This window comes from Mobula birostris, chromosome 26 (genome assembly GCF_030028105.1).
Source record: "Mobula birostris isolate sMobBir1 chromosome 26, sMobBir1.hap1, whole genome shotgun sequence".
In the NCBI taxonomy this organism is placed as follows: Eukaryota; Metazoa; Chordata; class Chondrichthyes; order Myliobatiformes; family Myliobatidae; genus Mobula; species Mobula birostris.
The window spans coordinates 37,692,138-37,714,995 of NC_092395.1; the positions used below are offsets into that span (position 1 = coordinate 37,692,138).

The window sequence follows — 22,858 nt, forward strand, 5'->3', positions numbered from 1 at the left end:
ATCCTGGGGATAAAAGGGTTAATGTATGAGGAGCATTTTGCTGTGGGCCTGTACTCAGTGGAATTTGGAAGAATAAGATGGGATCTTATTTTTTTTTTAATATAATTTTTATTAAATTTTCAAAAAGAATACATGAAAAGATAAAATCTACCCCCCCTTAACCCTCCCCCCCCATAACCCTCCCCCCCCATTATATAGTCCTACCTAAAAAGAAAGAAAGAGAAAAAAAAAGAAAAGAACCGCCTGGTTATTGGGAGGTTTCCACATGCTCCATGGGATTCAAAATAAATTTGGTATAATTATTCGTTACTTTCCCCAAGTAACCAAAATCTTTATCGGAGCACTTAAATATGCCATCCTATCTTTTGTAAATAAGGGCACCAAATATTCAAAAATGTTACATATTTATCTCTTAAATTATAAGTAATTTTTTCAAGTGGAATAGAACTAGCCATTTCATTATTCCAACGATCCATACTTAAATACGAATCAGATTTCCAAGTAACTGCTATAGTCTTAGCTACTGCCAATGCAATTTTTATAAATTCTTTCTGATATTTATTCAATTTAAGTTTCGGTTTTATCCCTTCAATATCACCTAATAGAAATAATACAGGGTTATGTGGAAATTGAATTCCAGTAATTTGTTCCAATAAGACTCTTAAATTTATCCAAAAGGGTTGAATTTTAAAACAAGACCAAGTAGAATGTAAAAAAGTACCAATTTCTTGATTACACCGAAAACATTTATCAGATAGATTTGAATTTAATCTATTTATTTTTTGTGGTGTAATATATAATTGGTGTAAAAAATTATATTGTACTAATCTAAGTCGAACATTTATTGTATTTGTCATACTGTCAAGACAAAGTCTTGACCAATTTGTTTCATCAATATTAATATTCAGATCTGTTTCCCATTTTTGCTTTGACTTATGGATTCCTTGTTTAATTGTCTGTTCTTGAATCAAATTATACATACAAGAAATAAATTTTTTAATTTTCCCTTTTTGAATTAAAATTTCAATTTCATTAGGCTTTGGCAAAAACATTGTTTGACCCAGCTTACCTATAATGTAAGCCCTTAATTGAAAGTAACAAAAGAAAGTATTATTAGATATTTTATAAGATGGGATCTTATTGAAACCTATTAAATATTGAAAGGCCTAGATAGAGTGGACATGTAGAAGATGTTTCCTATAGTTGGGGAGTTTAGGACCAAAGGGCTCACCCTTCAAATGGAAGGCAGTCCCTTTAGAACAGAAGTGAGGAGGAATTTCCTTAGCCAGAAGGTGATGAATTTGTTGAATTCATTGCCACAAATGGCTGTGGAAGCCAAGTCATTGGGTATGTTGAAAGCAGAGGTTAATAGGTTCTTAATTAATAAGTGTGTCTTAAGTTAACGGGGAAAAGGCAGGAGAATGGGGTTGAGAGAGATGATAAATCAGCTATGATAGAATGGAGGGGTGAACTGGATAGGCCAAATGGCCTTTTCGTTCTCCTATGTCTTATGGTTATTTTGCAGAATTACTGAATGCCTGCCTAGTGAATCCACAAAGGCTAAGTGATAATGCCAAGTTCTTTTAAAAAAAAATATGAGCTGAATGTAATTTACTTTGAACATAATTTCTTCATCCAGAAATCTGGAACTGTGCAAAACTCATAAAAGAAACAATGATAGCAAATTTTCTAGCCTTAGAAGTTATCAGCCTAGATCTTCCTCCTTAGAATGTTTTTACCTTCCTTCTACTCACAGAGATCCACAGGCAGCGTTGACCTCTACGGCGTTGACCAGAGTTACAGTGAGCCTTGAAATACTACTGAGACTTTTGAACACTATGTCCAAAAGAAGGGAAATGATTAGCTCTGTAGAAGCTCAGGAGAGATTTTTATGTCGTCCTGTATTGGTTTAAGGTGACTTGGAAAAAAGGAAGTTGAATACCGTGAAATTGATAAACACAAAGTGAAGTTGGAGCATGACTGAACATGACTCCAATGGTCTTTATATTTCTTTCTAGCTATCTTGCTGGAAGCTTTAATATATAACAAATCCAGTTCCTAAAAAGATCTGCTTGGATTTTGATCTTGGCATTCATTTTAAACTGTTGTCCACATTGACTGACTTTTTGGCCTAGGTGTCCAACATAGTACTTCAAAATAACAAACTAAATCATCCCGTTAGCTGATCATCGTTCAGTATTGATCTCACTTATAAAGTCAAAGTAAGTCACTTTGGCATACCTTAGTGGTTGAAGCAATGTTTGTGATTATGGCTGCACCAGTTTGAAAATTGATGGTAGTGAGGCTTCTCCCCCTCCCCCCACCCCCCATTCTTACCAATTTTTACAGAGCACCATTGAGAGTGTCCTGACCAGCTGTATCACCACGTGGTGCAGGAATTGTAATTTTAAGGTATCTGACCACAAGACCCTACAAAGAATGTGAGGACTACTGAGAGGATCATCAGGATCTCTCTTCCACCCATCTGAAATACAGGTTTCCCCCGCTATCCAAAGGTAGAGCGTTCCTATGAAACGGTTCGTAAGCCGGAATGTCGTAAAGTGAATAAGCAATTACCATTTATTAATATGGGAAGAATTTTTGAGTGTTCCCAGACACAAAAAATAACCTACAAAATCTTGCCAAATAATACATAAAACCTAAAATAACAGTAACATTATAGTAAAAGCAGGAATGATATGATAAATACACAGCCTATATGAAGTAGAAATACTTTTCTGCAATCATTGAAGCATTGTCTAGTGCAGCAAAAATCTCATGCAAGCGCTCTTGGCAAAAACACTCGGTGCAAGCGCTCTCGGCAGGAAGACTGTCTCCAGTAACGTTTAAGTTATGAAGCTGCCAAATCATACCAAATAACACAAAAATACACAGCCTGTATAAAGTAGAAATAACGTATGTACAGTGTATTATCACTTACTGGAATCGGGAAGACAGTGAGCACACTGGTGTGTTAGGCTGGGTCATCGGAGGTTGGGGTGTCATCTCATCATCGTCTGTTTCCATCAGGGCAGGTAGGTCATCTTATTCCATGTCTGCCTGCCTCGATGTCGAAGGTCGAGGTTCGTCGTCTGCTGTGGCTGATATGGAAGGCTTGAAAAACGACAGTATGCTTGACTGCTTAGCCTTGCACATTTTTCTATCATACAGTTCTTTGTAAGCACTCAAACTATCCTGCAAATATGCCCTAAACCTACGTACCCTTTCAAAATTAAAGTCGTACTTTTCTGCAATCATTGTTGTCAATTGCAGCGAAAATCTAACGCAGTTGCTTCACATTCAGCTCCTGGAAGACTTCACTTTCGGTCTGTTCGCTACTGCATTCGGTTTTGAATGTTATCCTTTCCTCTTCCAATTGCATCAGCTCTTCAGCTATCAGTTCTTGGTCATGGAATGCCAAAACCTCTTCAACATCATCTTCGTCAACCTTCACAAGCCAAAGTCACTTTGTCCTTACTTGTTCACCACGATTGAATGGCTTAATTATGTCTAGTTTTATGCTAAGTGTAACACCCTTATGAGCTCTATTAGGCTTTTCCAATACCTTAGAACTCATCTTGCTAACGGATGCTCAAAATAAATTGACATAAAGTACAGATGCTCACACACACGTGTTTAAGCAATGCCGGCTAGAATGCAGTTCCGGAGGAGGAGCTTCGCTGCTGCCTTTTTTCGTAACAGTGAAAACACCTTCTGTTAGCGAAATCAGGTAACTAATGTAGGTCTTTCATAACAGCAAGGTGTCGTAAAGCGAACGTTCGAAAAGCGGGGGACACCTGTACTTATCAGGAGCACTGTATATACAGGGCCCTCGGCATTATCAAGGATCCCTCCCATCCATCCCGCAATCTCTGACTCCCTCGCATCAGACAGGAGGTACTGTCCATTAGGACAAGGACTGTTAGAATGAGAAACAGCTTCACCACGCCCCCAGCTATGAGTCTACCAAACTCCCTGTCACCACCCAGGTCTCATCATTTAAGAAGTGCCAGTAGCGTTGTACTGTTTACTTTTTAACTTGTTTTGTAAATGCGCCTTATGTTAAGTGTTAGTCTTCTGGAATATATTTTATTATTTGTTAATTTATTCATGGTAATATTACAGTGTTGTGTGTGAGTTACTGTATATATAGTATTGTGCACCTTGGTCTGGAGGAATGTTGTTTCATTTGGAGGTGTACAATCAAACCAAATTGAAGACAGACTCCGGCGGAATGAGCGGACGAGACCAATGGAAGGTCCAACGGTCAAGAAGGCGGTCTCTGCAAGTGTTGTGGAACGTGTAGAGCAGGACTAGACACAGAAGACGTCCTGGCCATCCACTGCGCCTAGTCCCATCTCCAGCCGCCTCGACTCTATCTTGCCATTGGATCCAGATGGGAATTGGCAAGAGAGAGTGAGGCTGATATTGCGCAACTCTCCCTCACTTAAATCCAAATCACGCGCTAGTCTGTACACCATTGTAATGGTGTCGAGGTCCTCATTGACGTTGACGATAGATGAACACTATACAATCAAATGACAATAAACTGGAACTTAAACTTAAAAAAGTTCATTTCACTCCGAACGTCGACTGTACTCTTTTCCATAGATACTACCTGGTCTGCTGAGTTCCTCCAGCATTTTGTCTGTGTTACTTGGATTTCCAGCATCTGCAGATTTTCCCTTGTTTGTGATTAGATTCTTTTAATTCCTGATTTTGTTGTTAAAAGCAAACTTACTTTTTCCTGTGAAATATGACACATTTATTCTGTAGAGGACAAATATTTGGAGTGTAGCAATTAGCCTCTGCACTTCAGGAATAAAATAAAAAATCTTCTGAATATTAATTTATGATTCCATGCTAGAAAGTATACAGAGAAGTCCTTCCAATCTGATGTTACCAGTTGTCCTGATTTTGTCACTTAAGGATCTGGTAGACTGCTGACAATGGATTTTTGTTACAAATTATTGTGGACAGTGTTTTTGAGGACTATGTTAGGGAAGCATAAAAGAAAAAAAGTAAAATGTAAATGCAAGTATATAATGTGCAATAATTCTTAATTGTTAACATTTCAGCATCATTTGAAGAAACTTGAAGGTCGTCGCCTGGACTACGACTACAAGAAGAAACGACAGGGTAAAATACCGGAGGAGGAGATTAGACAAGCTTTGGAAAAATTTGATGAATCCAAAGATGTTGCAGAAACTAGCATGTACAACCTTTTAGAAACTGATGTAAGAATGCTTTCTAAAGATCCATTTGCCTATTTTCATTTTTCTATATGTTTACATTGATTTTGGAGTAAAGTATATCGCTTTAATAAGAAATAAGATAATATGTTGTGATTCAGATCTTAGTTCACTTGAGTTTTTAGTTGGAAGTCGCCTGATAGTTTAATAAAAGTATTTCTTGACTAAATGGAAAAATAGTAGCATGAAGTTGTGTTCCTGTTCCAGATCATAATCTCCAACATATGCAGTAGATTATATCTGCATAAATTTCAACAAGGGAGCATATCAAATTCAATTCTGATGCTCTTGGTCAAAGAATTTACCAACACTCTGTTTTTGGTTAACAGATTGATCTTAGCAAGATTACTTCTGATTGAAGCACAATATACTGCCATATTGTGGGTAAAAGTGCGCCCTCCCTAATTTCCTTGTCATAGGTATTAAATGTGGCATTTGCACCTCCTAAACATTTTGTTTCTGGGTTGTTTGAAGTGTTAAGCAAGTGCCTTAAATGTGATTATCCAATGCAAATAATGTAAAGTGAGCAATGCATCGCAGTAACTGTCTGAAGATTTGTTTGAATTTAACTTCAAAGTTCAAAGTAAAATTTATTATCGGAGTACATGAGATTTTTTTCTGCGGGCATACATCGCAAATCTATAGAGTAACTGTAAACAGGATCAATAAATTAATAGCAATAAATAACGAGCATGAAGTAACAGATGAAATTACGAGCATGAAATCCTTAAATGTGTGTTGTTATCTTCGTTTGTTCAACAGCCTGATGGTTGGGGGCTAGTAACTGTTCTTGAAACTGCTGGTGCGAGTCCTGAGGCACCTGTACCTTCTACCTGTTGGCAACAGTGAGAAAAGAACATGACCTAGCTGGTGAAAATTTGATAATGGATGCTGCTTTCCTACGGCAACATTTCTTGGAGATGTGCTCAGTGGTTGGGAGGGGTTTACCCATGATATACTGGGCAGAATCCGCAACCTTTTGTAGGATTTTCCACTAAATAGCATTGGTGTTCCCATACCAGGCTGTAATGCAGTCAGTCAGTACACTTTTCACCACACATCTGTAGAAGTTTGCTAAGGATTTTGATGACATATCACATTTCCGCAGACTCCTGAGGAAGTAGAGGCACTGCTGTGCTTTCTTTGCAGATGTGTCCAGGACTGGTCCTCTGAGATAGTGACATCCAGGAATTTAAAGTTACTGACCCTCTCATCTCTGACCTTCAGATAATTACTGGCTCATGGACCTCTGGTTTCCCTCTTCTGAAGTCCACAATCAGTTCCATGGTCTTATTAACATTGAGTGAGAGGTTGTTATAACTCAGCTAATTTTTCAATCTTCCTCCTGATTCATCACCACATTCGATGCAGCCCACAACAGTGGTGTTACCAGCAAAGTTGTATATGGTGTTGGAGCTGTACTTAGCTACACAGTCGTAGGTGTAAAGTATTGATTTAGAGCAAAAGATTTTGTGTACCCTCAACAATAAATTCCATATCTTCGTCAAATTATTCACTATAATCAATGCCAAATGATGCTTTGCCCACCAATTTCAACTATGAATTTAGCCAAGTGACGATAAATATTTGAAGTTCTGAGAATGGACCACTTCCAAAATGGGGGTTGTCCCCCTGGAAATTGAAAAATACTTAATCTGTATCTTTGAAATTGTGTCACTGAATTAAATTCCATCTACTCTAGCCACCTTCCCACAATGTTCCTGCCACCTCCATATGAATTTACCTTTGTCCTTTTGTATGTTAATTCATAATCTGATGAATTTATAATGTAGGGCAACAAGCAACCCACTATAGGAATCCAACAGGTTGAGCAGCACGAATGGGAGGAAAGGAATTGCTGTCATTTCGGGTCAAAACCCTGCATCAGGAGCTAGTGTGTACAATGTAGAGACTTGTACCAAAATAACCGACTCAATGAACTATTTAAGACTGCGGTGGTTATCATGTTGGTGTTATTCCAGCCTTCATGTATTAGCAAGATCTGCCTGGGACAAACCCACACTTTTTTTGTAATTTGATGGATTAACATGGTGGGGGGGGGTGTGGTTTGATGAAGCTAGGGCAATAACATCATTCCTTTAACAGCATTTTAAATTGGCAGATAGATCATCATTGTGATGTTTAATACAAACAATTGCAATGAAGAATTTTTGCATGTCATTGGTGCATTAAGATTATATAAAGTTGGGCTATATAAACTTTCATAGATTTATTTTGAATGAGATAGGGTAAGCACTGTGTCTGGTTAGTCATATTATCCCCTGAGGTAGTTTTAAATTGATTCCCATGTGGTTTCCTGGTCCTGATAAATCTGGTCCTTAGACATTTTCGTTGATTCTGAACCAATTCTAAAGAAGAAAGGTTTATTAGAAATAAAAATAAATGTTACAAACTGGATGCATGTTTCATCCTTGTTCAATAAATGTTATTACACATTATGCCCCCATTATGATTGGAGTCACCTACATTATGGGAGAACGAAGTCATTTATGATATTTGGGTGTTGGCAATTTATATCTACTTCCAATAACCTAAACGAGGAAAATTATTTTGCAGATCGAGCAGGTGAGCCAAATGTCAGCCCTGGTGGAGGCACAGCTGGATTATCATAGACAAGCTGTACAAATTTTGGAAGAGCTCTCTGATAAGTTAAAGGAGAGGTAAGACAGATTTATTTGCCCTCATTCCCAATTGTGAAATGAAAATGATGTTAACTAACACATGCTTGGGCTCCAGCACTTTACAGATCACATTTAAAACAGTTTGCCTAAAAAACAATGTGTATTAACACAAGTCATTACTGTAATTATTGGCAATACCTCTCAGAATCACTCAGATTGGAGGAGGCAGAGTAGATTTGTAAAGTTTATTGGATTAATGTCAGTGAATATCATTATGTGTGGCTGAGGAACAAAGTGTGTATTAAGAATGTGTTGCACATTTCATAACTGCAGAACCTGCAAAGTGTGTTATAGACAATTAAATATTTTGGGCAAATTCACTTATGGAAGGTAGAAAGAATACTTGATGGTCTTGAGCAAGGCAAAGTGTGTTACTAAAGTGTCATTTCATACCCCAGGATAAGATACTTATCCTAGCAGTCAAGTAAGTCAAAATTATGATATCTATTTTCCTGTTGTTTCTGATGAAAGTAACGTAGAAAACCTACAGCACGATACAGGCCCTTCGGCCCACAGTGCTGTGCTGAACATGTACTTAATTTAGAAATTACCTAGGGTACCCATAGCCCTCTATTTTTCTAAGGTCCATGTACCTATCCAGGAGTCTCTTGAAAGACCCTGTCGTATCTGCCTCCACCACAGTCGTTGGTAGCCCATTCCATGCACTCACCACTCTCTGCGTATAATTTTTAAAAACAACAACCTACCCCTGACATCCCCTCTGTACCTACTTCCAGGCACCTTAAAACTGTGCCCTATCGTGTTGACCATTTCAGCCCTAGGAAAAATCCTCTGACTATCCACACGATCAATGCCTCTCATCATCTTATATACCTAAGTATGTGAAAGAAGTCAGATTTTTGGCATTCCCTTCCCACAACCTGAGGAGCTGAGTGTATTAAAACTCTGAAGAATGATCGTAGTGAAGTGTTTTGGATCCTTAGGATACCTGAAGGTAAATACTTGGAGGATGTTTCCACTGGCGAAAGAGTCCAGAAAAATAATCCAGTTTTGGAATAAGTGGTTAGCTATTTACATGAGGTATGAACAGGTTTACACATAGAAGCTTCTGAATCTATGGAATTCTCTACTTCCTGATGGTAGTCATCCTTACATTATGGAAAATAAAGTAGCATTTATTATGTTTTGGAATACTAAAGGAAATGGAGGATATGGAATTGATGTATGAAGATAATGTGCTTTTAAAGAATGATGGACTAGATGGGATTCAGCTCAAAGCTACTTGAGAATTTCAAAACTTTTTGCCCAGAAATTATACAATCAAAAGTGGGAAATTTGTTAAAAATCACATTTTGGAAGTGTTTAGAGCATCCAGAACTACACAAAGAAATCGAAAGACTATAACTTTCTAATCATAACAAAATATAAGAAATAGAAGCAAAATAATTTGTCTGTCTCTTCCACCATTCAAGAAAATCATGGCTGATCCTTTATCTCAATGTCACTTTCTTTCATGATCTCCGTATCTCTGAAAATGATTAATACATGCCTTGAATATGCATGTGGGTCTGGATCTTCACAAATTCCTTGCAAAGAAAATTTAAATGATTCCCTATCCTTTGGATTTAAGGAATTCTTTAATGGCCAAAACCTTGTTTTGAATTGTCAACCTTTTCTCTGGACACATGAGCCAATTGGGAAGTAACTCTGCATCTATCCAGTGAAACCCATGAAGATTTAATTGTTTCAGTAAGCTTATCTCTCATTCATTAAAGGGTATAGGCCCAAGCTGCATAATCTCTCTTCCAATGATAAACCCTCCATCTCAGTGGTGAACCTTCACCTCACTTCCACTATTACAAGATTATCCTTCCTTTGGTAGGAAGAGTCAGATCAGTTTTCCAGTGAGCTCTTACAAAGGCTTTATTCAATTAGAACAATACGTCAATATTCTTCTACTGAAATTCTTCTACATTCAAGGCCAATAAAATGTTTGTCTTTCTAATTGTCTTCCTGATCTGCCTGCTAACTTGCAATGTTTCATGTACCAGGATAGGAAGCATTGAACACCAATAATGTTCATTCTGTCATGCTTTAAAAAAAAATCTGACTCTCTTCCTAAGTGGTTCAACTTGTATTTTTTCTCCCCACGAATGTTACTACTCAACAAATATTGATGAGATTTGACTTTCTTGCTCTATGCTAGCTAATGCTCTCATTTACTGGCCCATTTCTATATGCTTCTAATTTTCTGACAACATGTCAATCAAATTTGAATATTAAGATTGGCCCAGTTCTTGTAGATCCATTGGCAAAACTATTATTGTTCACTATCGACAGTGTAAAACTGGAGTTGAAAGCAAAATCCAGAGTTTATTGCTGATAATGCCCTGCTCCTCTACAGGTTAAATGTTGATGTTCACACCAGTAAAATCACTGATTTAACAAGATTGTCAACATTTTATGTGCCACTTTCAATGTAAAAGTCATGATAATAAAGTCCTGTTTAATGAGGTGGAACTATGATGCTATATTAAGCCATGACTACTACTGAACATCTGTAACCTTTGAGAAAGTAAATTTAGGTGTGAAATTTAATTCATGAAAATCTACAATTATATGTGATGGCCTTTAATTGGTATTCTGTAAAACATTTTAAGAGCTGAACCTTTTGCTGTATTAGACTTACTTATTGATGTCCGAGTACTCAGCCTATTTGATGACATTGTTGCTGGACATCAGAGATCCTCTGTGACTGATAAAATTTAAATTAATGTTAAGAATATAAATGCATTCATCGCTAGATCTTTCTGGAATGACTTTTTTAGGCCATAGTTGAGCATTACTTACAAAATCTGCCATGATTTTTCTCTCCTAATGATTGGTCAACCTTCTCATTTATAAATCTTATACTTTTAAGCTTCTATCTATGACCTCTTGTTTGGATTCTTTATCAACTGGGAATGGCTATCAGCTATGTCGCAGAATTCAAATCATGCACGTTGTCTTGAAATTTAATTTAATTTTTCTAAACAGAAAAAGTTGCATTTACTTGCATGTATTTTCATATTCCAGGCACCTCCCTGCTGACTGTTCAGAATGTTTATTAATAATCTTTGTATGCATTTATTTTTCTTGATGGATTTCAATACTACATACAATATTCGCCATTTTGGTAGTTCATAACTAGTTTTGAATTGAATGTTTGTGAAAGCTGTATTTTCAACATTATTTTCTAGTATTCTGTAGTGGGCTGCTTTCTGATAATGGTTGGCAATATTATAGTGAATTGTGGATCAATTGTCGTGTGCACATCAGCATGTTCTGCATTTCTGTAACTTTGTGGAGGTAGAGAATGAGCTGATAATCAGAGACATTCATTGGCACTGAAACAGACCTTTGACATGTGAAAAATGTGGATCTTGGATATCACTGCTTGAAGGCCTTGTCACTACTTGGAGTCTATTCCACTCATAGGACAGTCGTGGAACTGTGACCTCCAGGTCACTGGAAGCCACATAGCTGCAAGGGATTAGTGCAGCCAGGGTTCATGCAACCTAAGTGTGGGCAATAGGTTGGATCAAGCATGTCTGGCACCAATGTATGCACTTCAGTGAATGACTAACTTTGTTCAGCCAGTGTAGCTTAGTATTCTCTCCCAACTAAGTAGGAAGATCTCTTATTGTCTGTGATACAATTGTTGTTCTTGTCAGTTGACAGTGATTTCTCATGTCATAATAAACTTGTCAAATACTTTTCTGTTCTTTTAGGTTTATTAACTTTCTTTCCTCTCACATTCCTGGCTCTCCTTATTCTACACTGCTTTTATTTCTTTCATACATTTTATTTGGTTTCCAATCACTAATAAATTAACAATGGCATCTTGAAATGTTAACAGTTTGCAACCATACCAAGTAAATATTCTGTCTTTTTGTTGAAATGAGCCATCACCTACCTCCAAGTGGATGTAAGTTGTTCCAGACATTAGCATTTTGAGTTGGTGATTCTTTTCCATGCATGCAATGTGCAATATTATAAATATATGAATACAGCTGTAATTCTGTAACTTGGGATTTATTATACACCTTAATTTCTGAGGAAGCAAATTAGCTAAGAACAAAATTTTTCCTTGAAAAACCAAATAACAAAATGGAAAAATAGTTAGAAAAGAAGCTGTTTTACAAGTCACGGCAGTACAGTTCTACAATTTTGTTTAGATTCTTAGTGGAACATACCACAGAAAGTCCAACACAATTCAATTTCCATTGTAAACTAAGAGTTCCTTGATCTGATCATTATAGGATGACATTTGCAAATATACGAATGACTGGTTAGGGTAAGGTCAGGTTGGTTATGAAACCAAAAGTGAACAAAGAGCCTAGTATCAATTTTGCAATACAAGATGGTGCCAAAATGTGGTGACTCTGCGTGCATCTCCGATGGGAATCGTCAAAGATTCCAATCTGGGACTATGACAGCTGAAGTTCACAGTTACAGGTACTTTTGATAAGCACCATCATTTTAAGACAATTTAAAAATCTATCGATCTTGAAAATTGGCAGACTCATGTCAGTTGTGCAATTCCCCTTTAAGAAAAAGGAAGAGAGAAAGACATGTAGGACTGTTGGTTTAATTAAAATGCATAGCCTTTAGACCCTACTCCTGACCATCCCATCCTGCTGGCGAATGTACTGTCTCTGGAAAAACAAATTTAAAATCTCAGAGTAAGATTGCAGTAGCAGAGAGACATCAGGGACTGGTATGTATTTGCTTCATGGAAATATGGCTCACCCCTGCCATTTTGGAAGCAGCACTGCAACCCAAAGGCTTCACCTACACTGCAAAGACAAGACAGCTCAGTCTTTTAAAGATAGAGGAGAAGAGTATGCTTCATGATCAACTCATTGTGTGCACAGACATGGTGGTATGTTTCAATCCTGTTCACCTGACCTGGAATATCTAGTGGTGAAGCATTGTCCATTTTATCTGCCGAAGGAGTTTTCCGCCATCATCCTGGTCATGGTGTACACTACAACTCTGGCCCATGTCAGAAAGGCACTGGAGGAGCTGAGCACCATGATCAGCTGTCATAAAACAACGCACCCTGATGCCTTCCCTATCATTGTGGGGAATTTCAACCAGGAGAGCTTGAAGACATCCCTGAATAACTACCACCAACACACATCACCTGTGGAACCAGAGGAGCCAACACACTTGACCACTGTTCTTCCACCATCAAAAACACTTACCATGCCATCCCACGCCCACACTTTGGAAAGTCCAATCACCTAGCTGTACTCCTACTCCCGGTGTACAGGTGGAGACTAAAGACTGCAGCACCAGTCGTGAGGACCAAGAAGTTACGGTGAAGGGAGGCAGAGGAGCACTTAAGACTACTTTGAGTCAGGGGACTGAACAATATAAAAGGATATGCCCTCTTCTCATTGCTACCATCAAGGAGAAGGTATGAGTCTGAAGGCACACACTCAACATTTCAGGAACAGCTTCTTCCTCTCCGCTATCAGAGTTCTGAATGGATAATGAACCCAAGTACACCACCATGTATACAACAAATTTCATGCCAGTGATATTAAATCTGATTCTGATACAGGCTTATGCTCACAATTGCCTCTTGAGTATCTTTGGAATTGTGATCTGCTGTGAACTGCTATAATAGAAGCTAGTGTCATGAGGGGCACGAAATTGTGAGATCATTTACACTTGTTAATATTGCTTACAGCAGGGGTCCCCAAACTTCTTTGCACTGCGGACCAGTTTAATATTGACAATATTCTTGCAGACCGGCTGACCCGGGGGCGGCGGTGGGGAGCGGGTAGGGTTGCCAACGTACAAGAGTAGCAGTCAAATACGTTGGGTTTACCCCGAGAAAGACTACAATGACCATGAAGCCTTGCGCGGGCACCAGTGCGCATGCATGTACAGGCCGATTTTTTTTTTTCCTATAAATTGTTTTTGGTGATTCTGTTTGGGGGGTGGTGTTAATCACGACCGGAATATAGGTGATAAGTGGCTGGTACACTCATTTCGTTTCTAAAAGGGTTTATCTAACCGATTTAATATTAAAACACAGCGCATATTTTCCTCGTATGAATATTAGATTAGATAAGTCAATTATCGGGGAGGACAGGGGAGCTTGAAGTAAGTGTTGAATGAACTTCCAGTAGAAGTGGTAGAGGCAGGTTCGATATTATCATTTAAAGAAAAATTGGATGGATATATGGACAGGGAAGGAATGGAGGGCTATGGGCTGAGTGCAGGTCGGTGGGACTAGGTGAGGGTAGCGTTCGGCACGGACTAGAAGGGCCAAGATGGCCTGTTTCCATGCTGTAATTGTTATACGAGTCACTTATAAGTCAATAGCATCATAACATTTTAAGTAACGTTTGGATATTAAACACACAGGACATATTTTCCCCGTGTGAACATATAAAATCATTGCAACACACAAATATTGCTAAATCAATGGGAGCCCTGGGCTGAACACTTGTTCCCTGCAACAAGACGGTCCTATCGAGGGGTGATGGCAGACAGCGATACTCGAAGGGGGTTCCTTATGTCCAGTCTATTCCACAATTTAGTTTTCGTTACATTCATTGCAGAGATATGTTGGAAATGGAAGCAACGTTTTCAGTGCTTTCATGGCTATCTCAGGATGGCCTTCACTTTGATCTGGAATACTGGCAGAGATGTTATGTCAAACATTTCAGCCCGCTGTCATTTGCAAGCTCGAGGAGTTGACCTTCTTCCCGTGCTGACATGGATGACGCGCGGGTAATGACCTCGCGTGCATTCAAGCTCAACAGTGGGCGCGACAGGGAATGAGGAAAAGTGCAGCTGACTCATATCGCCAAATCATATCGTTTCCTCACGGCCCGGTAGCACATGCTCTGCGACCCGGTACCGGTCCGCAGCCCAGTGGTTGGGGACCGCTAACTTAGAGTTTGAGTCAACTTGACATCACTGTAGTGTAGGTACCTTCATATTAAAAATAGTTCAATTGTGACTGAGGTCTGAAAATTACTCTAATTTGAATTGGCACTTTGTTATTGAGCTTCATTAATCAAGCCTGTAGAATTCAAGTTTCTATTGATTATATGTACTTTTACATTTAGACCTTGGAACTTTTAAAAATTAAAGTAATGTAAATGTTGATCATGTTCTGTGATAAATTTTCCACAAGAAACCAAATTGATATAACCACTATTAAAGTATTAGCTAACTTGTATAGGAAATATTTCATTCTCATAGAAAATACATTGTTATAAGATTTCCTTTGCAATTTTTAAACAAGCTGGTGAAAATGTGGAAATGTGATAGTTTTTGTACTGAAACTAGTTGTATCTTAATGTAGACTGAATTCCATAGAGTTTAGAATTTTCATTCCTGTCAGAAGAAATGAAAGCTAACTTTGCTGTTTTGGTTCATGTGGTTTATAAAAAGGTGAGAACATAAGAAATAAAATCATCTATCTATATACTATCAAAACACTCATGCTCTGTCTGTCTGTTTGTGACTTCCAATTAGCGCAAACTGTGCATTACAGCGGCACTTTTTTTGGCTAAATTAAATTAAAATGCGCTAACTTACAGAATGCAGGCAAAGTTCAGGGTTAAATATTCGTATAAAATTGTTCATTCGCCAAAATCAACAAGCTCGCTTTCACCCGAGAGCCGATCTGCCATCATAGAAATCGTGACGCGACAGCCCGATGCATGCGCACGGCCAGCCTCGACAGCGACACCTACCGGAGTAAAAGAGCAGGGCAGCTCTATTTCGAGGGGTCACATTCTGCTAATCGCCATCAGCATGCGCAGGATTGGGACTGATCTAGCTGCCATCCAGCAATAGGGTGAAAAACAAATGGTCAGCCTAATTATGCTGCGTGGAAAGGGAAGGGGGACTTTATCGTCAAGAGATGACGCCAAACGTCTTTGGGAAGCGGCAAGGAGAGGGAGAGAGCAAGAATCGGATGAGGCCAGGGCCGCATGACTCCAGGATCAAAGAGTCAGAACAAAAAAAGATGAGAGAAGAAGAGACAGAGGAGAAGAGGCATGCACGTCTCCAGGATCAGAGGCAAACAACAAACAGCGGAAGAGATGAAGAGACGGGGGGATGAAAGGGCTGCATGTCTCCAGAATGACAAAAACAGGCACAGAAGGAGGAGAGAGAGGAAGAGACAAAGGAGCTGAGAAGTGCACGTCTCTAGGATCAGAGACAAAGAACAAACTGAAGAGATTAAGAGACAGGGGAATGAAAGGACTGCACGTCTCCAGAATGACAACGAGAGGCACAAGGGTGGCAGATAAACCAGAAATGATGCCATCAAAAGTGTCCTTCGTTAAATGAGGAGGAGCTACGCATCATTCTTCTTTAATAAACTGAGGTTTTCTACTTCAATTTCCAAAGCAAAGCAATACCAGTAGCATTCAGGAAAATTTAATGTTCATTCTGGTCACATCAGACTGCAATACCCTTCTCTCAAAGGGTGTCCCAACGGGTCACCCCGTTGTCTAGTGATATCTAAAAATCTGTTGATCTTGAAGATGCTCAGCAACTGAACCTCTACTGTTTTCATTAAATTCCAATGTTTCCACATTTCCTGAATGATTTTTTTTTCTCATTTGAACTGAATGGCCAGCTTCTTAGTTTGAAGCTGACTTCAGGTTTTAGACACAACAGTGGGAGAAAACTTCAACCCTAAATCCACATTGTCAAACTCTGAAAATATTGTGCATTTCAATTATATCATCTCCCGTTTTCTAAAATAAAATAAAATACCCAGTATTGGGTTAATGTAGGAAAGTGATGTTGAGATAATCTTACTTAAATAGTGGAAGGGGCCAAATATTGTACTCCTGATTATATTCATATACTTTCTTTATTGTGACTTGATGAAAAATTACAAATTTGAGATTTACCTTTGCATTATTGAGATTTGCATTTTGACACCAGTCTGTATGCCTGTTCACCTTGTGTCGAGCATGCCATTTCAGGACTCAATCCAGTGAACTACTTTTGCACTTTGTTGTCATAATTGTATCCTTAGATAGGAAGGTCTCACTAGGGCTCTGTAATTAGATCAAGAAGTTCTTAGTTGTTACATCACATTTATTTACAATAAAGAGTAATACAGCATTTGACTTCCCAATTGCCCACTGAATCTGAATATCAACCCAAGACCCTCTGCAAAAGCAATTTTTAATCTCACCTTTTAATAAGTACTGACAACTTTTGATGATTTCACACCTTTTTTTTCACATTATATTCCATTTGTCATATTGTTGCCCACTTAGTCTGTCAGAGTTCTCCCTGTGCCTTTCTGTATCTCTTCATTGCTCATATGGCTGTCAAGCTTAGCATTGTCAGCAAAACTGGATACATTGCACTTAAGCCAAAAACAAACTACTGGAGGAACTCAATGAGTCAGGCAGCGTCTGTGGAGGCCGATTTATAGTTTACATTTTGAGTTGAGACTGGAGTGATATTGGATTGAAATGGACAGAATAAAAGGATGAGTCAGGAGTTAGCAGGTGATGGGTATAACTAGGTGAGAAAGGAAGTGGGCAGATGAAGCCAGTTGGAGGAGGCGGAGTTGTGAGATAGTGGCTGATAGGGAGAGACATAAGGAGAGGGGGTGGCGGGGGGAAGCTGATGGATCCATGTAGGGACAGGGAAGAAAAGGGGCTGGAATGTAATAGGTGGAGAAAGAGGCTACAAATGCTAGAATCTGTTATGTTAAGAAAGATGATAAGTGGAACCCTCTGCAACTGAATCCTGTCCTTCCTCACTGGAAGACCACAGTCAATGCAGATCGTAAATAACATGTCAACCTTGCTGATAAGCAACACTGACGCACCTCAGTGATGCGTGTTTAGCCACAGCTCTACTCTCTCCACACCCATAACTGAGGCTAAGCACAGCTCAAACGACATTTCCTGATGACACAACTATTGTTGGCAGAATTTCAGATAATGATGAGGGAGCGTACATGAGTGTGATAGATCAGCTGGTTGAGTGGTATTGCAACAACAATCTTGCACTCACCTTCAGCAAGACCAAGGGATTGATTGTGGGCTTCAGGAAGTATAAGCAGAGGGAACACACCAGTCCTCATCAAGAGCTCAGCAGTGGAAAGGGTGAGTGGTTTCAAGCTTCTAGATGTCAGTATCTCTGAAGATCTAACCTGGGCCCAACATATTGATGCAAATACAAAAAAGGACAACAGCGGCTACAGTTCATTCGGAGTTTGAGGAGAATTGATATGTCACCAAAAACACCGGAAATTTCTCCAGATGTACCATGGAGAGCATTGTGACTGGTTGTATCACCATCTGGTATGGAGGGACCACTGCGCGAGACTGGAAAACACTGCAGAAAATTGTAAATTCAGCCAGCTCTATCATGGGCACTAGCCTATCCAGCATCAAGGAGACCTTCATAACATGATGCCTCAAAGGTGACATACTACATTGAGGACCCCTATTACCTAGGACGTGCCCTCTTCTCACTGCCACCATCAAGCAGGTGGTACAGGAGCCTGAAGACACACACAATGTTTCAGGAACATCTTCTTCCACTCCGCTATCAGATTTCTTAATGACCAGTGAACCCATGTACACTACCTCACTATTTTTGCTCTCTTTTTGTACTAGTTATTTAATTTATATATTTAGCTTTTTACTCATGTATTTCAGTATACTGATGCCACAAAAACAATTTTCATAGCATATGCCAGCGATATTAAACCCAATTCTGATTCTGTTAATGGAGGAAATTTTTTGCACCAGAATACAGTATTATGTAATTTTCTTGCACTGTACTTGATTCCTTCATCCAGATCAATGATATAGATTGTGAACAGTTGAGTGCCCAGTACTAATCCTTGCAGCATCCCAATATTTACAGCCTCATAACCTGAAAAAGATCCACTTATTATTACAGTTTTCTTTTTGTGAACCAGTCCTCAATCCATGTCAATATATTATTTCTGATATCATGTGCTTTAATTTGTCTAACAAAATCTAGTGTAACACCATAAGAGTCCAAATACCAGTTGTTTCACTTTGATTTCAAACAACCCCAAACAAAAAATCAGGTTTATTAAACATGATTTTCCATTCACAAATTCCTACTTTCAGCAAGCCCTGCTACTACTGACTTCATAGATTTTAGCATTTTCTTGAAACGGATAAAGTTAACTAGTTTTGAGGTACTTTTTTTTCTGGATTTAGTGCAGTTATAATTGCTACCTTCTGATATAAGGGAACCATTGCAAATTCTCTGCAATTTTAGAAGATGGCAACCAATGTGCTCACCATTTCCATAGCCGGACCCTTCAAAATCATAGGATATAGGTCACATCCTATGTCATCTTCTTAATTTCTTATTTCAACCCCATTAATTTTTCCAATACAAGTTTTTTTACGAATGTTAATTTCTTTGAATTCACTAAATATGAAGCTTAATCAAAATACTTATTAAATTTCTCTTCCATTTGCTTATTTGCCAACTTTCTGTTGCAGTCTGTAAATGGCACACCTTAGCATTTATTACTTTTTTCCTTTTCACATATCTGCAAAGGCTGGAACAATCCATCTGTTTTGTATGAGCCTAAACTCATGTTTCACTTCACCTTCGTATCAATTCCTTGATTGTTTCATCTTTGGTAGGGAGAGGATTCTTAGGGATAACATTTTGAAAACCATGGCCTAATTAAGGACAGTCAGCATGGCTTTGTGCAGAGCAAATAATGTCTTATTGATTGATGAAGGTGGAGCTGCAGATGTTGTCTTCATAGATTTTAGTAAGACATTTGACAAGTCCCCTCATGGGACATTCATCCAAAAGATTTAAAATGCATGAGATCCAAGATGATTTGGTCATTTGGGTTCAGAGTTAACTTGTCCATAGATGACAGAGGATATTGGTTAATGGGACTTAATCTGTTTGGAGGTCTGTGACTACTGTTGTTCCACAAGGGTCTGTACTAGGACCTCTGCTGTTTATGATGTATCTAAATGACATGGATGAAAACATAGGTTAATATGTTTGCTGAAGATATGAAGATTGGTGGTGGTGGTGTGGATATTATAGAAGACTGACAAAGGATACAGCAGGATATAGATAAATTGCAGATATAGATGGAAGAATGGCAGATGGCACTTAACCCAGCCAGTAGTGAAGTGTTCATTTTGGAAGATTAAATGCAAAGAGACAGTTCACTGTTAATGGCAAGACCCTTAAGTTTTAATGCGCAGAAGGATCCTGGGGTCCAGGTCTATTGTACCTGAAAGTGGCGACACAGGTTGACAGGGTGGTATAGAAGGTATATGGCGTGCTTGCCTTTAATAGTTGAGAAATTGAGTTCCAACAATCATAGAGTTATAGTGTAGCTTTATAAACTCCAGGCTGTATTTACAGTTTTGCATTTGGTCCTGGTTGTCCCATTACTGGAACGATTGAGGTTTGGAGAAGGTGTAAAATTTTACCAGGATGCTGTGTGCATTGGAGGGCAAGTGAGAGGTTTGATATACTAGTGTTTTTTTTTAAAAATCTGGTCCAGCAGAGGCCAAGGGGAGATCTGATAGAGGTTTATAAGATTATGACATGCAAAGAGAAAGTAGACAAGCAGTATCTTTCTCCCAGGATTGAAATGTGTTAATGCCAGAGAGATATGATTAGCAATAGTCAGCATGGCTTTGTCAAAGGCAGGTTGTGCCTTACAAGCCTGATTGAATTTTTTTGAGGATTGATTTTTTTTGAATTTTTTTGCACAGACTCTCAGGTGGGACAATGAAAGTGCAATAAATGGAAGGATATGGACATTGTGTAGCAAGAAGGGATTAGTTCAGTTGGGTATATGATTATTTCAGCAGAACATTGTGGGCTGAAGGGTCTGTTCCTGTGCTGTACTCTTCCATGTCCTTTGAAATCTGAAATGTTCACTGTTTTTGGATTTATTATTTTATTTAACAGTTTTATGGACCTTTTCTTTGATTCACTTCTACCTTTAACTTCTGCTAGTTTGACCACCAATCCCAGTCTGATTCAATTGAAATGCACATCAATAGAACATCTCTTTCTATCCCTGGCAATAATTTAAAAAGTTGTTTTTCTTGTAGTTATCAGACCTTAACAAGTATTAGTAACTTTGTGTTAGCCAGTTTCAACCAACTAGTTCCAACGATTGAATAGAACCAACTTCTAGAATGCATTTCCATACTGACCAAAAATCACAGTCCATGTAATTGATGTAACTGAGCAAGAGTAGATTCAAATCTTGTACTTTATATGGTGCCTAATATCCTTGGCAACATAAGGTGGTGGTGTATTATCCCTAAGTCATCATCATATGCATACATGCAAACAAAGACTTATTTGTAGCAGCATCACAGACCTGAAGCATCATGTAAACAACATTCACAAGAAAAACATTGTTTTCAATTTTTACAGTAAGAATACAATTAGAAGAAAACAACTACTAAGCCATTTTAGTGCAAAATGATCAAAGCATCATGGTGTTGCTGGACTGCTGATTAGGATTGTGCTGGTTGGTTCAGCAAACAAATGGTTGAAGGGAAGTAGCTGTACTTGAACATAATTGTGTTGGGACTTCAGCCTTCTGTACCTCCTGTCCGCCCAGTGGTAGCTGTGAAAAGATAACATGGTCCAGATGGTGGGAATCTTTGGATGTTGCCTTCTTGAGCACCTCCTATAGATACTACCGATGGTGGGGATCTCTCACTGCTTCTGAAACTAAGCTGAAGACTTTTAGCTCCTATCCTCTTTTGAAAATGGATGTCTGGCAAGGACAGGATCATAATTCAACTTTGGTGACTTCCTTAGCAGATTGTTAGCCAGTGGTCCATCTGGACATATCAGAGGAAAACTGAAAAGTTGAGTGAAAAAATGGGAGTATAGAGAAATGACTGGTCTTTGCATCCATATTCCAGATCGTAAGTATATTAATTTTCAGGGGAGAGGGAGAAGTGGATAAATGGTACAACAAAATATTGCGTATAATCTGTTGTCTCTAAATAGCCAAGTTTGTTTGCTGAAACCCCTGGTGGAACTCTCACTGATGAAAATTTCTGCATTTTGTCGCAATAACTAGCTTGGATGTGTTGAATAAATACCAACATCAACCTTTTTGATTGATGAGCCTGTTCCATCAACACAAATTGACTTTATTTCTAAATCTGCCCAAAAAACTCAAAGAAATGACAGAAAACCACACCGAGGGTGTAGCCTAAGAATAGAAGTATTGTGCAGAGATTACCATACTATTGTAATTACAGTCAGTTTCTATTAACAGATCAGATGATACGGTGCTCCACCAAATTCATTCCAGAAATAACTGTTGTGGACTGCAACAAGTGTTTGTGCTTCTGGTGAAAATTATATTGGAAGCATCTGAAATGGTTAGTAATTAATGATGCATAATGTAATATACACAAATAGCATCAATTTACCTCTGTATGGAGCATACTCATTTCTGGATCACAAGGTAATGGGTTCCAAATGCCTTGTTTGTACCTCCCCTCCATTGCAGCCAGAAGAAAATGGTGGGGTGGTGGGGGGGGGGGAGCCTTAGGGGAGGCTTGTTATTGTTTGAGAAGTTGACCTTCAGGTGAAAATTCTGCTTGTTGAACTTTTAGTGAAATTCCCATGGCACTATTTGAAGAACAACGGGTTCTCCAGATATCCTGATCAGCATTAATCCCTCAAACAGTATTCTTTGAAGTAATTTAATTGTTCATTGTTTACTGATTTGTGGAATTTATGGACAGTTTAGCAGCATATTTGCTGTTAGATATCAATACACATTGAAGTAACAAAATACTTTGGAGCATTTTTTTGTTCAGTGTGTTTAAAGATTAAGGATTAGCTGTATTTGTCAAATGTATATCGAAACAGACAGTG

General features: G+C 38.6%; 2 protein-coding genes across 4 annotated transcripts in view; one reads left to right on the plus strand and one right to left on the minus strand.

Annotated features, from left to right (window-relative positions):
- LOC140188313 (endophilin-A2-like) overlaps positions 1 to 22,858 on the plus strand; it is a 144,644-nt gene that overhangs the window by 90,958 nt on the left and 30,828 nt on the right. For all 3 annotated transcript variants that reach the window (XM_072244430.1, XM_072244431.1, XM_072244432.1), the window contains exons 6-7: positions 5,079 to 5,237; positions 7,830 to 7,933. In XM_072244430.1, coding sequence (XP_072100531.1) covers positions 5,079 to 5,237; positions 7,830 to 7,933 — 263 coding nt within the window. The remainder of the gene's footprint in view (positions 1 to 5,078; positions 5,238 to 7,829; positions 7,934 to 22,858) is intronic.
- The window catches only part of mpnd (MPN domain containing), an 82,886-nt gene continuing 77,013 nt past the window's right edge, over positions 16,986 to 22,858 (minus strand). Inside the window, exon 14 of the transcript XR_011883272.1 lies at positions 16,986 to 17,004. The gene's annotated coding sequence lies outside the window, so the exon portion shown is untranslated. The remainder of the gene's footprint in view (positions 17,005 to 22,858) is intronic.